Consider the following 16,752-nt stretch of genomic DNA (forward strand, 5'->3'; position numbering starts at 1 on the left):
CAATGAGCAGAAAGCCCATAATGTAGCCTCTATGTCATGGGTCATGGGCCCCCTGAGTGCCAGACCCCACAATGTGGTAGCTACATCATGGGGCAGTAGCTGGCTAGCGGTCTTTCATTTACAAGTGTTTTGTATCATATGGATAACTGTCCTTTAACAAAAGTGCTTTTTTAAATGAATTGTGGAGGAGTTACTAATAGTTTCTCAAATAGTGGCTCTCCGATCCTACTGAAATTCAGTTTGACAGCTCTCACTTGCAATCTCAATCTCGTAGCAGATATGGGTTGAAGGTTATTTTGGGGCAAACTGCTTTTCAAACTTCGGTCCAGTATTTTAAAAATTAACTGTTAAGAAATTGTCATGGCCCTCCAATCAATTTCTTAGCATTACATTTAAAGGAAAATTTGAGAACACCTTTTTAAGCGATATATTTACCCTAAACACTACAGCATACTAAAGACGTTTTGTCCTTCAATAACAAAACGTGCAGAGTATTCTCCATTAAATCCCCTGTTTTGTATGCAGTGTAAAGGTTTCAGTTTGTTATCTGATTAGAACTTTTTGAAACGAAATTTCCGTTTTACTTTAGGAGGTGTATATTTCTAGAAATATATCCTCTTGTGCTTTGGGCTGTTTATTTTTATTTTAACTTTTTGGGTAACCCTAAGCACTTTTTTTTTTTCCAGCACCCAATGTATTTAAACATAATTTCACTTCATTGTTTTTAACCCAGGTCCAACCCGTATTAAACCCTAGATATACAGATTAACAAATAATTGAAATCTGTACAAGACCGAGATGAGTGATCATTTTAGCTCCCTATATTTGAATATGACTATTAGGCCCCTATAGGCAGACTGCACAATTTTAATAATGTTCTTCTACCACAGTGGAGCTAAATAACCAGGAACATGTAAATTAAACTATCTGAGACTGCCTTATTTTCTCTTCTGGAGTCCAGGTGCAACTATAGATGATTTGTGATGTCATTGATGACACTGGAAGACATAAGGTGCTTTGAGATTCATTGCTATTTCCTCCGGCTTCTGCTGTCGCTGTCCCACATGTTGCTTTTAGTTGCCAGTTGAGTAGGAGACAGGTGCTATTTTATGAGAAGCAGAAGCCAGAGGTATAAGTAATGATTATTGGAAACATTAATGAGACCATGAATCTAAGACCACAACCTACTTAAATACTTTTCTATGTATACATTGGGCTCAATCAGAACTTGAGCAGGTGCCTTTGTGACACATTTCTATAAGTTCTTCCAGCATTAATTAAAATATAGTAATTCTTTACTTTTTGGATCTCTTGTAGGTTGTTCAACAAATGATGTGGCTAATGGACCATATATTTAAATACACAAATTTTGGTGTGGTGTCCCTAGTGCATGGTGATTTCTTTATCCGACAGGTAAGAATAACCGTTTGATAGCATTATTGTTTTGTGTAAACAATATACTGAGAGCTGAGTGAAAGAACCAATGTTCCAATGTAAATAAGATATTTAATTTATTCAATCTTGGTGAGGGATGCTTTAGAAAAAAAAATAAACCAGTTTAAAGCTTCACAATCATTTTTAAATATCTCGAGTTTTCCCATTAGGAACTCAGAGAGGTGGTATTATCTATTTTTCACCCACCCCAGTGATGGCATAGATCAGAAATAAAGTAGTCTCTTCCCTTCCTATACAGCCAGTTGCATATATTTGGGATTTCAATCATGACCCATGGGGAAAATAGCTTGAAGTGAAAAGGCGTGCAGGAGACAACTAAAGTGAAACCAATGTATTTTTTTTCACAATTGGATGGCCTTGGAACATTTAATAGCACAAGATATAGTAGATGAACATATATAATAGTTGTGGTGTTTTAATGACCGCTGCCTCCATGAGCTATTGAACGAAGCAGTTGGAAGGGTTTCATGTACAGCTAAATAAATCAGCACTGTGTAGTTTGCAAGTTTCATGATAGAGAGATTATTTATTTTTATTAATTTTGCATGACCAAAGTGGTGCATTTTTATTTTTATTTTTTCACCATATAACATCAGTCCAACGGTTTGCACAACATTTTTACACCAACTTTCTGTCACTCCAATTGCAATTTTGAAATGGAAGAAAATAGTTTATTTGAATTCAAATGTTTATATTCTTGTAGAGGACTGGCTGAAGTGGGGTTTTGTTATTGCTACTGACCATACTGGGGTTTGAAATGTTGTCTTTTTGATCAACCCTTGATGCCAAAGAGCTTATCAATTGAGTATTTTAGTAATTTAATAAACATACTGATGCAGCGGCCGTTATTCGAACACTTCACGCGTCGTACATCGGAATCACGAATGGAAACCGCGGGATGAATTCCAGCCTCCCCGCACTTAGATGCGAGCGCGGCGAGAGCAGAAAAACGAATTTTAGTGTTCTGGCTTTTAAAAACATGAAATTGACACAGTAGCACAGTACTGTACACATTACAATTTATCCATTTTATTGCAAACGAAGAAACAGAATTCATGAAATTCAAACAAAACATCCGCGATAAACGCGGGTGCCTGGGGCGATTGGCTGCGTGGGGAACGGCAGAGAACTCAAAATCGGCGCCGTGATGTGTTTGAACAACAGCCGCGGCATCAGTAACACTTGCTTTAGGTTCTTGTATATTAAAAGCATGGCCAATAACGAAAAGTCTGACACAATTAGCCATCATGCAAATCTTCTAGTGTACGGTGTTGGAAAATTTCGGAAGTATCTGAGAACCACAAGAAACATCACCGCCTGCACCTGGCAAAATAGACCTACTTAAAACCCCAGCTTCAGTGATGTGCCCTATCCCTGTATCCGTGACCTGCAAATACTATATATGATACTGCAGTGCGATATGCCATAAATTAATTGTTACTACCGACTTATGAATGGCATAATTCCACATCAGTCATTGCTTCAGCACGTACCAATCTCCAGCTTCACTATCCTTGCCTAATCCTTTCAAGAGTTTTGCATAATTAATAGAATTATTACTTCAAATATGAAGCATATTTTTGATTAGCAATGCTATACTAATTACAAAGCTGAAAGCAAATAACCTTAGATGAATAATTTTTTTACATTTTTTTTAATTGGCCCTGATGGTTTATTCTTACTGTTCTTGCTTTTTTTGTTGTAACTGCAACAATGCTAATGACAAAGTGCCATTAGTGAGTATTCATTTGGGTAATGTGATGTGCCACTTCATTTTGAAGTTTAGAATGTCAGTGCTTAATCAGACTAATCCGAATTGTGATTCTTTTAAAGCATGCTATTCTGCCCAGCGTTGACTACATTTTAATTCTGAGCTTGGGACCAGTGTTAACACGTCAAAAAAAATAAACTGACTGCAGACGTGGTGTTTTTCTTTAAAAAAGAAAACTGTATTTTAGAACAATTTAAAAACAAAACTTTGATTTGGTTTGTAGAAAATCTATTTGGGTGATATATATTACCTGCAAACATGTATCTAAAGCTATTTTGAATAGTAGGGATACCATTTTTGATAATTAATCTTATTGGCTCAACATGTAATTTTCAGGGCTTTCCACATACCGAGAATATCTTAACACAATTTATTAATGCCTGTTCAGACAGTGATCAGACAGTGATCAGACAGTGATTCAACCATCTAGTGGCCATCATTAGAATGACATACAGAACTGGAAAAGTATGCCTGCTGTGCACTTGCCAGACAAAATGTGTACTAACCCGGCAAAAACTATTTAAAATAAATAGTTGTGTAAATTTTATATTTATTTATTTTTCCGCGCACACACAGCCCCTCACCCCTTGCACACACTGCTCCCCCTGCTGATGCCCCCCTCTTTCTCTCCCCCCCACACCCCTGCTTCTCTCTCTGCCATTTCTCTGCTTCCCATTGTGTATTACCCCATTTCCTCTCCATTCCCTCTCCATTCATTATCATTGCACCTTATTTCCTCCTTACCATACCTCCTACACGACTCCCTGAAAGTTAGGGCTGCTGTTTTTGTTGGTCGTTGAGCTGTGATCCCCTTCCTTCCTCGCTTCCTGTCGCACGTAGTAGATGTGTGGGTGGAAGGGTGGAGGGTGCCAGGATAGTGATAGCTGCTCAGTAAAGGAACCTCGCTGTACAGCGTGCCCTGAGATTGCTTTATGGACTTTTATGCTGTCGAGTATGTCTTGCCTTTGTTTAGAAGCACCCTGATACTTCATCTTGTTTTATTGATGATATTATATTGATGTACAAAATCTAAATGGTGTTTTATCAACATATACCGCACCACACTATAATGAGCATGTAACAAAAACAACAATATAACACGTGAGAACAAAACTGAAATAATAGGTACAAAAAAGTACCTGCTACAAGCAAGCTTGGTCTAGTTCACTAATTTACAGGTTTAAGCAGGGGTTTGTTAGTCAGAGTTATTAAAGAAAACTGAGATATACCACATCCCTTTTAGTTGCTTGTCAGAGTAGAAACTACAGAGCTTTCCAAACCTCATAGGTTAGTGAACACTACACTTTCATCTGGGAAGAACACAAATGTTGATCCCATAATGACATCACAACCTAAAACAAACCCGTAACAGGTGAGATGTCTTGTACTAATCTTCCTCTTATCTGTGGTTCTGTGTTGCAGGGCAAAGCTTATCGTGACCAACAGCTTGTGCTCCTCAAGGACCATCTTGAAAAGTACTATAGGAACAGGGATCGTAAGTGGATCATTTTGTTTCCAGAGGGCGGCTTTCTCAGGAAAAGAAGGGAAACAAGCCAGACATTTGCCAAGAAAAATAACTTGCCATTTCTTACTCATGTTACCCTCCCAAGACTGGGGGCAACACAAGTTATCTTGAAGACACTTCTAGCACAGCAGGAAAATGGAACACTTCATGCCGGAGATGTAGCTTTAATGGGTAAGAAATGAATACAGATTATTTTTTGTGGAAGAATTTAGTTTGTTAATTAAACATGTAATTAATATAAAGGAGAGGCGTTCCCATTTAATATAGCTACATATTTTGACCTATACACAAGGCCAAGATTAAATCAAAACATTTGGGAAATGAATGGCAGACTTGAATTTCTCCAAATTGAGATCTTTTCTTTCACCAAAAAAGCTTACGTGAAGAGGTAAGCCTACTTGATTAGGACTAGTGGAACACCTTTTTCAGAAATGATGCTCGTGTCTGCACTTTTTGGGAAATAAATATAGCCCCCAGCAAAGTCATGCTGGAGAGCAATGCTGTAAAAAGAGACAGTCTTCTTATTTATCAACCATCACTGCCATGCTAAAAAAAGAAAGCTGGTACAGTACTTTAGAGCTCTATACCTCCTGATTGTAAAACCAGGACAGTCTTGTTCTGCTGGACCTCTAACCTGTGGCTCAGTTAATCTTTTGGGGAAAGGTAAGATTGCTGCTTGAATATGTATGCTAAGGATTGCTTGTGTAGACGGATGTTACGGTACGGGCACTTTTTAGCACATTTTTTTATTGTGCCACCTCCAGCTAACATTGTAGCTGATGGGACAGCCATGGGTTAACCCCAATTGGTACAAAGCACTGAGACCAATTTTGCTCCTTAAGTTAAACCTACAGTGACAAGAAAAAGTTTGTGAACCCCTTAGGATTTTCACATATTTCAAACCTAAAATGTTATTAGATCTTAATCGAAGTCTTAATAATAGATAAAGATAACCTGATCAAACAAATGACACACAAACATGATACTTTTTCAACATTTATTTATCCACAAATTATTCAACATTCATGTGTGAAAAATGATGTGAACTTTAGATTCAATACCTGGTGGCCCCCTTGAGCAGCAATGACTTCAACTAAGCATTTCCTGTAGGTGCTTGTCAGTCTCTCGCATCGGTTTTGAGGAATTTTGGCCCATTCCTCATTACAGAACTGCTTAAACTTGGTGACATTTGAGGGCGTCCTTGCATGGACAGCTCGCTTCAGATACTGCCACAACATTTCGATGGAGTTTAGGTCCGGACTTTGAGTGGGTGTCACGGGAGACCAGGTTATTTACACCTTTTTTACCAGGATCTTTCATCGAGCAAAACAAGGTAATGAAATTGTAATTTATTCAGCATAAATTCGTTTACACACAAGGGTACAGAAAATACAGACAAAAAGACAGACTTACTTTGGGACTGGGGTCGAAAACTAGACTTTCCTTGGTGCAGGGAACTCTATGGGAGAGTTTTACCCTGACTGGGACTTAGCCCGGGATCTCCTGGAACTCAAATCGGCATAAAATTACATACGCCACCACTCAAAAGGAATATTGAGATTCCATGACTTAAGTCTGAATATATATATATTATTGTACACTTGAGTGCAGTTGTGAAAGGAATCTAGTGTAAATTCTTTATTTTACACTCTATGCATTACTTGTGTCAATGATGGTAAGCCGTCCAGGTCCTAAAGCAACCCAAACCATCACCCTCCCACCACCATGCTTGACAGTTGGGATGAGGTTCTTTTGTTCGCATACAGAGTTTGTTGGTCGACAAACATAATTTCTCATTGAGGCCATAAAGTTCTACCCTTTGACTCATCTGTCCAGAGAACATTATTCCAGAAGTCTTGTGGATCATCTATGTGCTCTTTAGTGAACTTCAGACGGGCACCAATGTGGTTTCCTCCTTGTCATCCTTCCATGAACATTATTCTTGTTCAGTCTTTTCCTTTTTCTCACATTCGCCAAGATGAGAGTGGCCTGCAGATCCTTGGATGTTTCTCTGGGGTTCTTTGTGACTTCCTCGATAATTTACCAGTTTGTTTTTTGAGAGATTTTGCTAGGACGACCGCTCCTGGGTAGAGTGACTGTGGTCTTGAACTTTCTCCATTTGTAGACTGTCTGACAGTGGATTGGTGGAGTCCCAAATCGTTACAAATAGTTTTGTAACATTTTCAAGACTGATGAGCATCATTCGAAAAGTCACGAAACGGAATGTCTCGAATTAGTGCTGCACAGCTGAAGCAGAATTGATGCAATAGAAATATCAAAGTACTGAATCATGTGGAGCAATAGGGGATACGGTCCATGTGCAAAATGAGCACAAATGATTGTTATTCTGGTGACAGTGTACCCTTTAAAGTCCAATAAATGATTAAACTCAGTTCAGTAATAAATCCAGAGGAGAATGAGGGTTATGCAATAAACACTGTGCTGCGGGGAAGAGAGGGAGATTGTGTACGTGCTGTCTCCGGAGAATTGAATTGAAGATGGAAGACCTGGATTACAGGAGAGAGGAGAGCACCATTCTAAGCACACAAAAACGGAGATCCAGATGGATATGCTGATTAAAACAAGTGAGTTTATTCTCAGGAAGGAATCAATAGCAATATCATAGTCGCACAAAGATAGTCCTCTGAGCATCAATAACTGCTTATCTGAGGTCCTCGGATTTCTGTTGATTGTAGTATGATGTGTTTCCACACACCTGTATTGTGAATACCAAACTCACAAAGTTTCTGATCTTTATATAAGGTGGGGCCTCACAAACTCACACCTGAAAATTTACCTAATTATTTAAACACCGAATTCTAATTATCCCCTTTAATTTAGCTGACAAAACAAGGGTTTCACTTACTTTTGCACATACCCCGACTCTTAATTACTCATGTTTGTCTAATTCATACATCATTTTGTTTCAAAAGACATGGAATTGGTTAATATAATCCCTATTAGATATTTAAGAGAAGTCTGGTTTTGATTCAAGAATGTTATCGTGGAAAAACTATGGAATTTCTTTAATTATCATTCGGGTTTAACAACTTTTTTTCGCCATTGTATATATAATATTTATTATTCCTTTTAAAATCATGCATTTGGTTCTTTGCTATGAAACAGTTTTAGACGTTTGGTTACTTGTTTAACACCGTTCCAGCTATGTAAAGCTTAGAAATTATATTGTGTTTTGTTTTCCTATTAAATGTTGTTATATTTACCCTTGGCTTCTGAGTGACTGGACAGGTCTTTCAATTCTGAGGTGTCCAGGTTAGTTAGCTGCTTACAGCTTCTTGCTACTTTAGTGTGGCAGAGCCCAGACACTAAAAGGTTTCTTTGCTCCTCCACTCCCTCAGTGGATAACAGAAGGTATGAAGAACCCCTGAGGAAGCAGGAACTACCTGCAAAACGCATAGGGTTGCCGCGGGACCAGTATCTGAAGAGCACTTGAACACCAGAAGTGATGTAGGACACCGGCTGGAACGGCGGTGCCAGTCGCGATCACCGGAGGAAGCGAAAAGTGCTCAAGCTGGTCCCTCTTAAAGTATAGTCTGTATGTGAGTGTGTAAGAAAAAAAAAAGAAATCAGAGTAACAAAGTTGAATCTTTTAAGAAGAGGCTACAGAATCGTTCTGTTATCCACTGTAGGAGCGGAGGAGCAAAGAAACCTTTAAGTGCATACATCACCATTGAATTTGCTGAAGCTTTCTGTGAACGTGCTTCACTATTTTTTTTTTCTCTCTTTTTTTATTTTTTATTTGAGCTGCGCTGATTCATTCTCCTGGACACATTTTCACTCAGAACTGGGAACAGTTCTTTTTCAAGCAGCATCTACCCCATACTAGTTTATTTAGTTTAGATGACATTGTATGTTGAGAGCATCCTTAATTGTTGTATACTTTTTAGTGTACATCGGTATTGAGTTCATATGTGGGATCTGTGCACAACGATACATGAATATACACACAGCATGTCTTTATTGGATTATCCCATAATCATAAATGGCTACATTAGGTGTGGTATGAAATGTATATCTTATACACCTTTCTACCAGCTACAGTTGCTGATGGCAATATATTGGGAAAGTATTATTGTTTCAGTAAACGGTCTAAATAATCAGTTTTACATTTCCCAAAATAATATAGTTTAGAACCTCATTAAAAAAAAAAAAAATTATGCTTTTATGACATTGGTTCTACACTGGCCATCCACTGTGCGGTCACCTTTTACACTTCACTAGAAGTTCTTAGTTGTATTAGTACTGTACCTATAATGCTGTCTTTTATCATTACTTGATTGGCATCAGGCACCATGCCAAAGACTACTTGATAGCAGTGGGTATTAAAAATAGTTTAGCACAAATGTTCCGTGGATCATCTGACCTTGTAATAGTATTCCAGCTACTGTCCATTGCAAAGCACAATGAAGAATCGATTTTAAGAGGTGTTTATACAGTGCGGTAAATTGTGCAATGCCTTTTAAGACAGCAAGTATATGAAATACATCCCCTGATCGAAGCTGCATTTTGCTGGACTTGGGGACAATGATGGATGTAACAGCGGTGTCTGGTGACAAAAGAAGTGACATACAAAAATTGAAATCCAGTTGACATTCTTCTGACCACGTTGTTTCCAGAAATTAAAAGCAATCTTTAGAATGCAACAATAAACATACATAAAATGACATAACAAACGTTTAAATTAAATATTGAATGATATTCTGTCCGGGCATTAATGTAGATATATGGAGTTAACATGTGTATTTTATGGACCAAAATGCCAGTGTTACTGTAAATCAATGTTGAAAAAATAGGTAATCTTTGTAAAGTACAGCAGTGTCTACTTCCATATTTACGCACCTAAAAATGTTCTGTTTCATGTTCAATAACATATCTTGGTGTGAATGGTGGTGATGTGGTGTTAACCGTTGAATAAAGACTGTATTTTATTTAAAAAAAAAAAATATATATATATATATACTATAATAATAATAATATATATACTATATAATAACTAAAATTAGGGCAAAGAATGATGCCAGCTGGCAAATAAAATAAAATAAAGTTGTTTTTTTTTTAAATATTGAATTGAAGCAGGAGGTCTCCCGAGCTGATCCTGGTTAATTTCCGCTCTGGAGACCCCGTACTTCTGGAGATACTTGCCTCTGAAATAGGTGGCGGTAGCTGCTCTGGCTCAGCAAGCAGGGCTTTCAAGTTTGAAGCTCCAGTGTCACATGGGCACATTGGAAGCCGCACCGATTACGTCACGGCTTCCTATTGGCCCGCAAGGCCTGAGATCTCTGAACAGAGGACATATTGGGAACCCTGGTAGCCGAGGAGATCAGCTACCAGCACTTAATTCACAGGTAAGTATCTCCGGAAGCAGGGGGTCCTCCAAGCTGAAATGAACAGGGTTCAGTTCCGGAGATCCCCTGCTTAAATCCCATAATAAAAAAACATTCCCCAATGGATTGCTTCTTTAAACGGCTAACTGATGTTACAAGAGAATTCAGAACCACTCCAGCCCCTTCTTCAGGTTTGTGCTTCAACATACATATCCGTTTCACTAAGCAAGAAAAGGAAATGTGTGAAGGGTTGTGGAGATGGCCCACATTAGTCTTTACTTTGGACCTCCATATTTGTGGAGCTTTCTTTGTCTTGTCTATTAGTGATTCATCCTTTGATGTAGCTAATGTTTCCAGACCAGGTGTCTGATTTCTCTGGCATGAGATAAAAATGCTCCACCAAGCAAAAACAAAATCGAGCTATAGAATTAATCATTCTCCCAAAATGGATACATAAAATGTTGAAGCATGAGTTCCATATTTTTTTTTTTTTTTTTAAACAAAAATATATATTTCCAATGTGAATGGAAATCAACAACGTGGGAAAGGAGAAATGAAGTGGCTGAATACTAATGCGTATGAAATCTACACTGATTTTTATAGCATATTTAAACAAGTGCAAAACTATTTTAATCTTTTCATTGTTTTTAGTACAAGGGTGCTCAATTCCAGTCCTCATGCCCTCCCCCTCACCCTCCCAAACTGGTCAGATTTTAAGGATATCCCAGCTTCAACACAGGTGGCTCAATCAGTCCCTGCTTCAGCACAGGTGGCTCGATCAGAGACTCTGTTTTCGACTGAGCCTATAATTGAACCACCTGTGCTGAAGCTGGGATATTCTGAAAACCTGACCTGTGGGGGAGGGTTTAAGGATGGAAGTTGAGCACCCCTGCTTTCGTACATACCGGCTATATCATGCACAAATGCTCAGTTTTTAAGGGGTTATCAGGCTGAGCGCTTTGCCACAGCAATTTTGTGTCCAACTGCCACATATTTGCAGTTCCAGAACAGTTAAACCAGGGGTCTCTGACGCAGTCTCCCTGTGCAGATTAAAATATAAAGTAAAAAATAAAGCGCAGTGTGGCCATATTGCAGTAATTTAAATATCCTTATCTTCAGAGTTGTGTTCATTTGGGGTGGCTATGCCAGATACTGGTGAGGCTGTTCAACACTTGTAGAGCAATTTACCCAAACTAAATGTCATAATCCGGAATGGACACCATTGCAAAATAGTGAGAATTTACTATGCACAATATTATACTGCACAAACCCCTAAATTGCTCTGTGCAATACTACTAATACAGACCAGTTGAAACCGGTAAACCAGAAAAAACTACCCTTGTGTGATGGCCAAAAAAACTACGTTTTTGATTGTTTATAGCATGTTCTCGTTTATTTAGATGATGCTTTCTATGCTCCGTTAAAATATTTGTATTACACTTGTTTATGCAATTTTTTAAAATATAATTACAAAAATAACAAAAATTGCGTAGAGTTCAAAACTAGAAACCTGAAGCACCAGCTAAAAAAAATTTCACTTATTTTACAAAAACGTTGAAAAATCTAAATTGTATTTAACTTTTTTTTTTGCAGTGCGCATTATTACCACTGAAGATTGGATAGAATTGTGGCTATAGCATTGTTCTGTGAATGCCTGTAAGGGAATAAGCATTGCTTCAGTATAAATGTTTGGGGTTGTCATTGTCTGTTAATTTACTCAAGAATCCAGAGCCAAAATTAAAACCACATCCAGCTGTCCCTTTTAAATTAAATATTAATGACCGGGAATGAATGTTTTAGGTTTGGGTTACTTGTTCAATACTTAAGTAGCTGAAAATGAACTTTGAAGATGTTCCAATGAAAATGACTGGGGAATCCCTACTGTGTATAGACATTTTTGTATCGTGTTCAAATCTTGGCAGCATTATGATTTAGTGTGTTAGTTTTTGGAATCATGGGAACTGCGAAAAGTATACTGCTAATGGTATGAAGGGAGTCTGGCACAATAGGCAGACATTAGTTGAGTACTTCATTATGAACTTTTATGAACTGTAGTACATCTTTTTACTCATTTATCCTAACATGATGTTCAGGGAACATTGTGGTATTGTTTGGAACATTTCTTTTGCCTTGCATAACTGGAAAACAAGGAGGGATCGAATACTCCTTTTTATAAGCGTTTTTAATGAAATCTAAAAGGTGTTTAGTCCTGAAGCAGGATATTTCATAGTACGACACCAACATCAAAAGGGATCAGTAAGGGGATTGCTTATTGAAGTATTAACATTTTTGTATGTCCTTTTTAAGAGATGTACGTGTCTCCATGTCGGACCAATTCCGTTGAGAGACATTCCTGACTTAGTTCTGTTTTCATGCATGGGTCTTCTCTCATTACCTTGTACATACTGAATTGTAACACCCTTTTTCACCCCTCCTCCTTTTTTTCTGTAATGTCTTGGAATCTGTGTAATATTTTTCACCATGCTTATTGTTGCAGTCCGAAGTATTTTAGCAATGAGCATGTTTTCCAGGGCTCTTTGATTATCTGTGATTGATCATATATGGCACTGACAGTATATTTGAATGCATACGTTATTGGAGTCGGTAGCAAGAATATGTTTGTTTTGCAGGACCAGGCATTCTGTAAAAGTAATGGGAAAGTGACCATTCTGACTCGCTCATAGGTTCATTACCATTCATACCCACACAGTCAATTATAGTATAAGAATAGTTATGGGGGTTAGAAAGAGACAGGCAGGACCGAAACGTCAATTCTGCAATAAAACGTTACTATTGCTTTTTTCACCAAGTCCTCTGAAGTGACGTTTTTTGCTTTTCCTACTTTCATTCATGTGATTCTCCGTCAGTGAGAAAGAGACGACTGATGAATAGGTTTTACTTTTGGTTTTCTGGAAAAAATACTTAAGGTTTTTGTACCTCCTGTATCTCACGAACATAACTGAACTTCTTGCTCCTTGCTCCTTTTTGTTTCCATCACAGGTATTGTTTGTCAACCATCCTTTTAGATGTGTAGAAAGGTTGAATTTACAGTTCATTTCAGAAGTTGACAGAGTAATTCATTAATTTTCTTTCTTTTAATTTGTCTGTGGTGATAAGTAACAGAAGTGCTGGTATCATCCTAGTAAAAAAAGTGGTTTCCAATTGCTGTTGCCTGGTAGAAATCACAAATGGTACATATTTTTTTAATTACATTTGTGGCCAGGAGATTGTATTTTGATTCATGCATTATATTAATATTGAAGTTCTTCTACATGTAAGGCTGAACGTTTTTGACCATTCCTTTTATTTCCAGGTGACACCCTAATAAAAAAAGTTATTGATATAGGAAATATGACCTTAATGTTTGTGAGAACCAGTTTTGAACAAGTAATGTATATGCTTTTGTCTTGTACTTAATATTACATAGTTTGTTTTTTGATACTGTAAAATTATATTGTACGAAATACAGTTCTGAAAACTCTGCATCTCTGCAAATCATTCTGTTTCATTATTGTATATCTCTTGAGCATTCTATTTTGATCAAAGCCCGTAATGGAAAACAAAATCACATTATGCGTGGAGAAAAAAGGCTAGAATTAGTATTACTTCTTATGGGGACTTAGCAGAAGACTGCAAAAAGGAAATACAATATTCTTAACTTCTAATGGTTCAATAAAAGTACATGGTGCAGTAAAAGGAAAGCCATAATTTCTGCGGCTCATGGGGGTTGGAAACAAAATGTTTTCCGTCTGAACTTCTCCCTTTCATTTTTTAGACCGAAAACCCAAAGGCCTGCAGTGGGTTATAGACACCACCATTGGCTACCCAAACGCAGACCCTATGGACATCCAAACCTGGATTCTGGGCTACAGGCAACCCATAGTCACACATGTGTACTACAGGTAGGTAGTCTGCCATTATTTTTGTTTGTTTGTACCTACTGCCTGCCTGCTTCCAGTGGAAACCAATTTAAGTGGTAAAGCAGCAATCCCCCAATTTCTTTTGTTTACAGAATTGGTGCCAGAAAGTTCCCTACAGTGCTGAGCCATTGTATTGCTAGCTCTGGTGACTCCCTGGTTTCCGTAATACTTAACTTTTTTATGTGCCATTTAGATAAAAGTAAAATCCTAGATGGCTGCCAGGTCATCCAGTAGGTAGCCACAATATCATACTTTGAGATTGCGGCTTTTATTGGCCTATGGTAGTGACATTTGGATGGCAACCATATTGGTTTCCCAAAAGGGACCAGAGACACCAATACTTAAAACTGTAAATAGCTCAGGAACTGTGGGGGAGATAGATGTGGTGCGGCTCAGATCTGGGAAATCCCAAACATTTTGAGTAGGAGGGTGGGGGTTGTGCCTTTAAGGACTGTATTGGAGTTCAGATGTAATGGCATCATTCCAGTCTAGTGCAAGCTCCAGGTTGATTTTGCATGTTTACAGATTTGTTCTGTCTGGTGTACTTTCCAGGAAAAGTTCTCATCGAAGCACACAATGACTCTGGGTCAACAGGATCTATCAAATAAATAGCACATTTTAGAGTCCAACAGCTCATCTTTTCATCTTTTATTTTTCTAACCAAGCCCATAGAATTCATTTAGACTATGTGTGAGGATAAAAGTTTAAACTACAAGTGATTTATTCTTTCAATGTAAATTAGTTGTTAGTAAATGATTTTTGTACCTTTTCTGAGGCCAGAGCAGGTTTTTTTTTTTATACATTTTCTTATACATTTTTTTAGGTAGCTATTTTAGTTTATTTCCGTGCTGTTGAGTCCTTTAATATTGGAATGGACAAGCAGGACACTAAAGTGATTCTGTAATGGTTGGATTATATTCTGATATGTTACACAATATATATTAACGTATCCAGTGCTTATAAAAACTTAATTGTTCCATACATTTTAATTGTCTGCTGTTCTAACAGGCAATCTGTGATGACCGCCTTTCAAAGCGGATCGGCATTATACTACTCTTGGCAGATTCATAGTGGTTATAGATGAGATGGTCATATTGGATGGGTAATATGTCTATACAGATCAGTGGTTTCCAACTTTTTTTTACATTGTGCACACCCTACTAGAAAATATTTGTTCCGCGGCCCCCTAATTCATAAATGTTATTGCCTTCTTATCAGACTATTGCAAACAAATCTGTTTGATCGATCCCAGGCAGCATAGTGTCATGAGCTTGTGGGGGGAACGCACGTTAAAGAAGGCCCCAAAGGGCACCTTGTGCAGACAACATGGGTGGTATAGCTGTTAATTACTGTGGGAGCTTTCAAAGTTATGCCCCACAATGCTTTGCTGCTATGGATGCAGAGCATTGTGGGAGCAACTTTGGAATCTCATGCTGTTATTGACAGCTATTCCACCCATTCTAAGTTGCAGTTTTGGGCCTTACGAAAGTACACAGTATCCTCAAGAACACACTATAGTGCCTGGGATCCGCCATTGCTTATTTTTTGGAGAGAACCCCTTGGAGACACCTCATGAACCTCCTGTTGGGCATCACTGATCTAGATTAAATTGCATTGTTTATTTTTTCATGGTTGTACTAATATTCAAGTGTTGAGCACCTTTACAGTGGTTACATTGCTTTGTGGACAAGATACTGTGCTGTCTATCTTACTGTACCATAGATCAGGGCTCTTAAACCAGTTTCATAATGGGGCTGGTTCAGAAAAGAAATTGGGCGTAGGACGGCTACACTGTTATGTAATGTCATTTAGGATACATTTTAAAACATAAATGCTTTAAAAATGTTGAACTATAATACATTAACATCTTTACCCTATATATAAACACACTACCTTACTAGAGCGTTTGTGTCAACCAAGTTGCACTTAGCTGCCTGTGCAACTCTAATGAAATTAGCAGAAGCAGATAGTCCACTTCAAGGCCTTTCACCGGCCACACATGGCTGGCAGTTCAAGAGCCCTGCTGTTTATCATTGGTGCTGTTTATCATTGGTGCAAGCACTCAAAACATATATGGAGTTATTTCTTATAAGAAATCCTAAAAAAAGAGACGTTTAATACACAGCACTTTCTGAGGGGTAAAGTCAATCTTTTGTGTTCAAAAACTGAGTAATGCTAGCAGCCACCCCCCAAACAATTGGAGAGCTACACCGGGACACCTCTGGGCAAGCCCACATCCCCTCCCCCTCTTCCCCCCACCCCCCTCCCATGTTTGTCTCCCCCCCCCCCCCCTCCTCTTCCCCGTATTCTTTTTCCTACTGAAAAGGAAAACTTTTATTGGTCCTTCTCTGGAAATAATGAGCAGAAATGTTGTGGGCCCACGACACTACTGTATGTAAATTTATCTGTGACTGTGACAGATAAATAAAATAAAAGAATTTTAATAAAAAAATTGTTATTAAAAAAAAAACTGAGTTTATGAACAGATAACCCTTGACTGTTAGAGCCCTAAAATACAAGGAAAATGCCACTCTACCCTGCCTAAAATAGTTTGTTAAAATGATTGGATTATAAATTAAATGTTTAGTGTTGACAATAGCTTTTCAATTGTAGAATCATTCTCCTTCACTATAGAAATATTCTGTAGTACATTGCAGTTAGAAATGATTACTGTTATGCACTAAATATACAAATACATTGATAAGTCTTTGCATTTAAATGTGTTTGAGTGAAGTC

The 16,752-nt window shown here is 37.9% G+C and overlaps 1 protein-coding gene across 7 annotated transcripts in view; it reads left to right on the forward strand.

Moving 5' to 3' along the window:
- LPGAT1 (lysophosphatidylglycerol acyltransferase 1) overlaps positions 1–16,752 on the forward strand; it is a 104,574-nt gene that overhangs the window by 53,127 nt on the left and 34,695 nt on the right. For all 7 annotated transcript variants that reach the window (XM_075595689.1, XM_075595687.1, XM_075595688.1 and 4 more), the window contains exons 4-6: positions 1,318–1,413; positions 4,649–4,922; positions 13,872–13,998. In XM_075595689.1, coding sequence (XP_075451804.1) covers positions 1,318–1,413; positions 4,649–4,922; positions 13,872–13,998 — 497 coding nt within the window. The remainder of the gene's footprint in view (positions 1–1,317; positions 1,414–4,648; positions 4,923–13,871; positions 13,999–16,752) is intronic.

This window comes from Ascaphus truei, chromosome 4 (assembly GCF_040206685.1).
Source record: "Ascaphus truei isolate aAscTru1 chromosome 4, aAscTru1.hap1, whole genome shotgun sequence".
In the NCBI taxonomy this organism is placed as follows: Eukaryota; Metazoa; Chordata; class Amphibia; order Anura; family Ascaphidae; genus Ascaphus; species Ascaphus truei.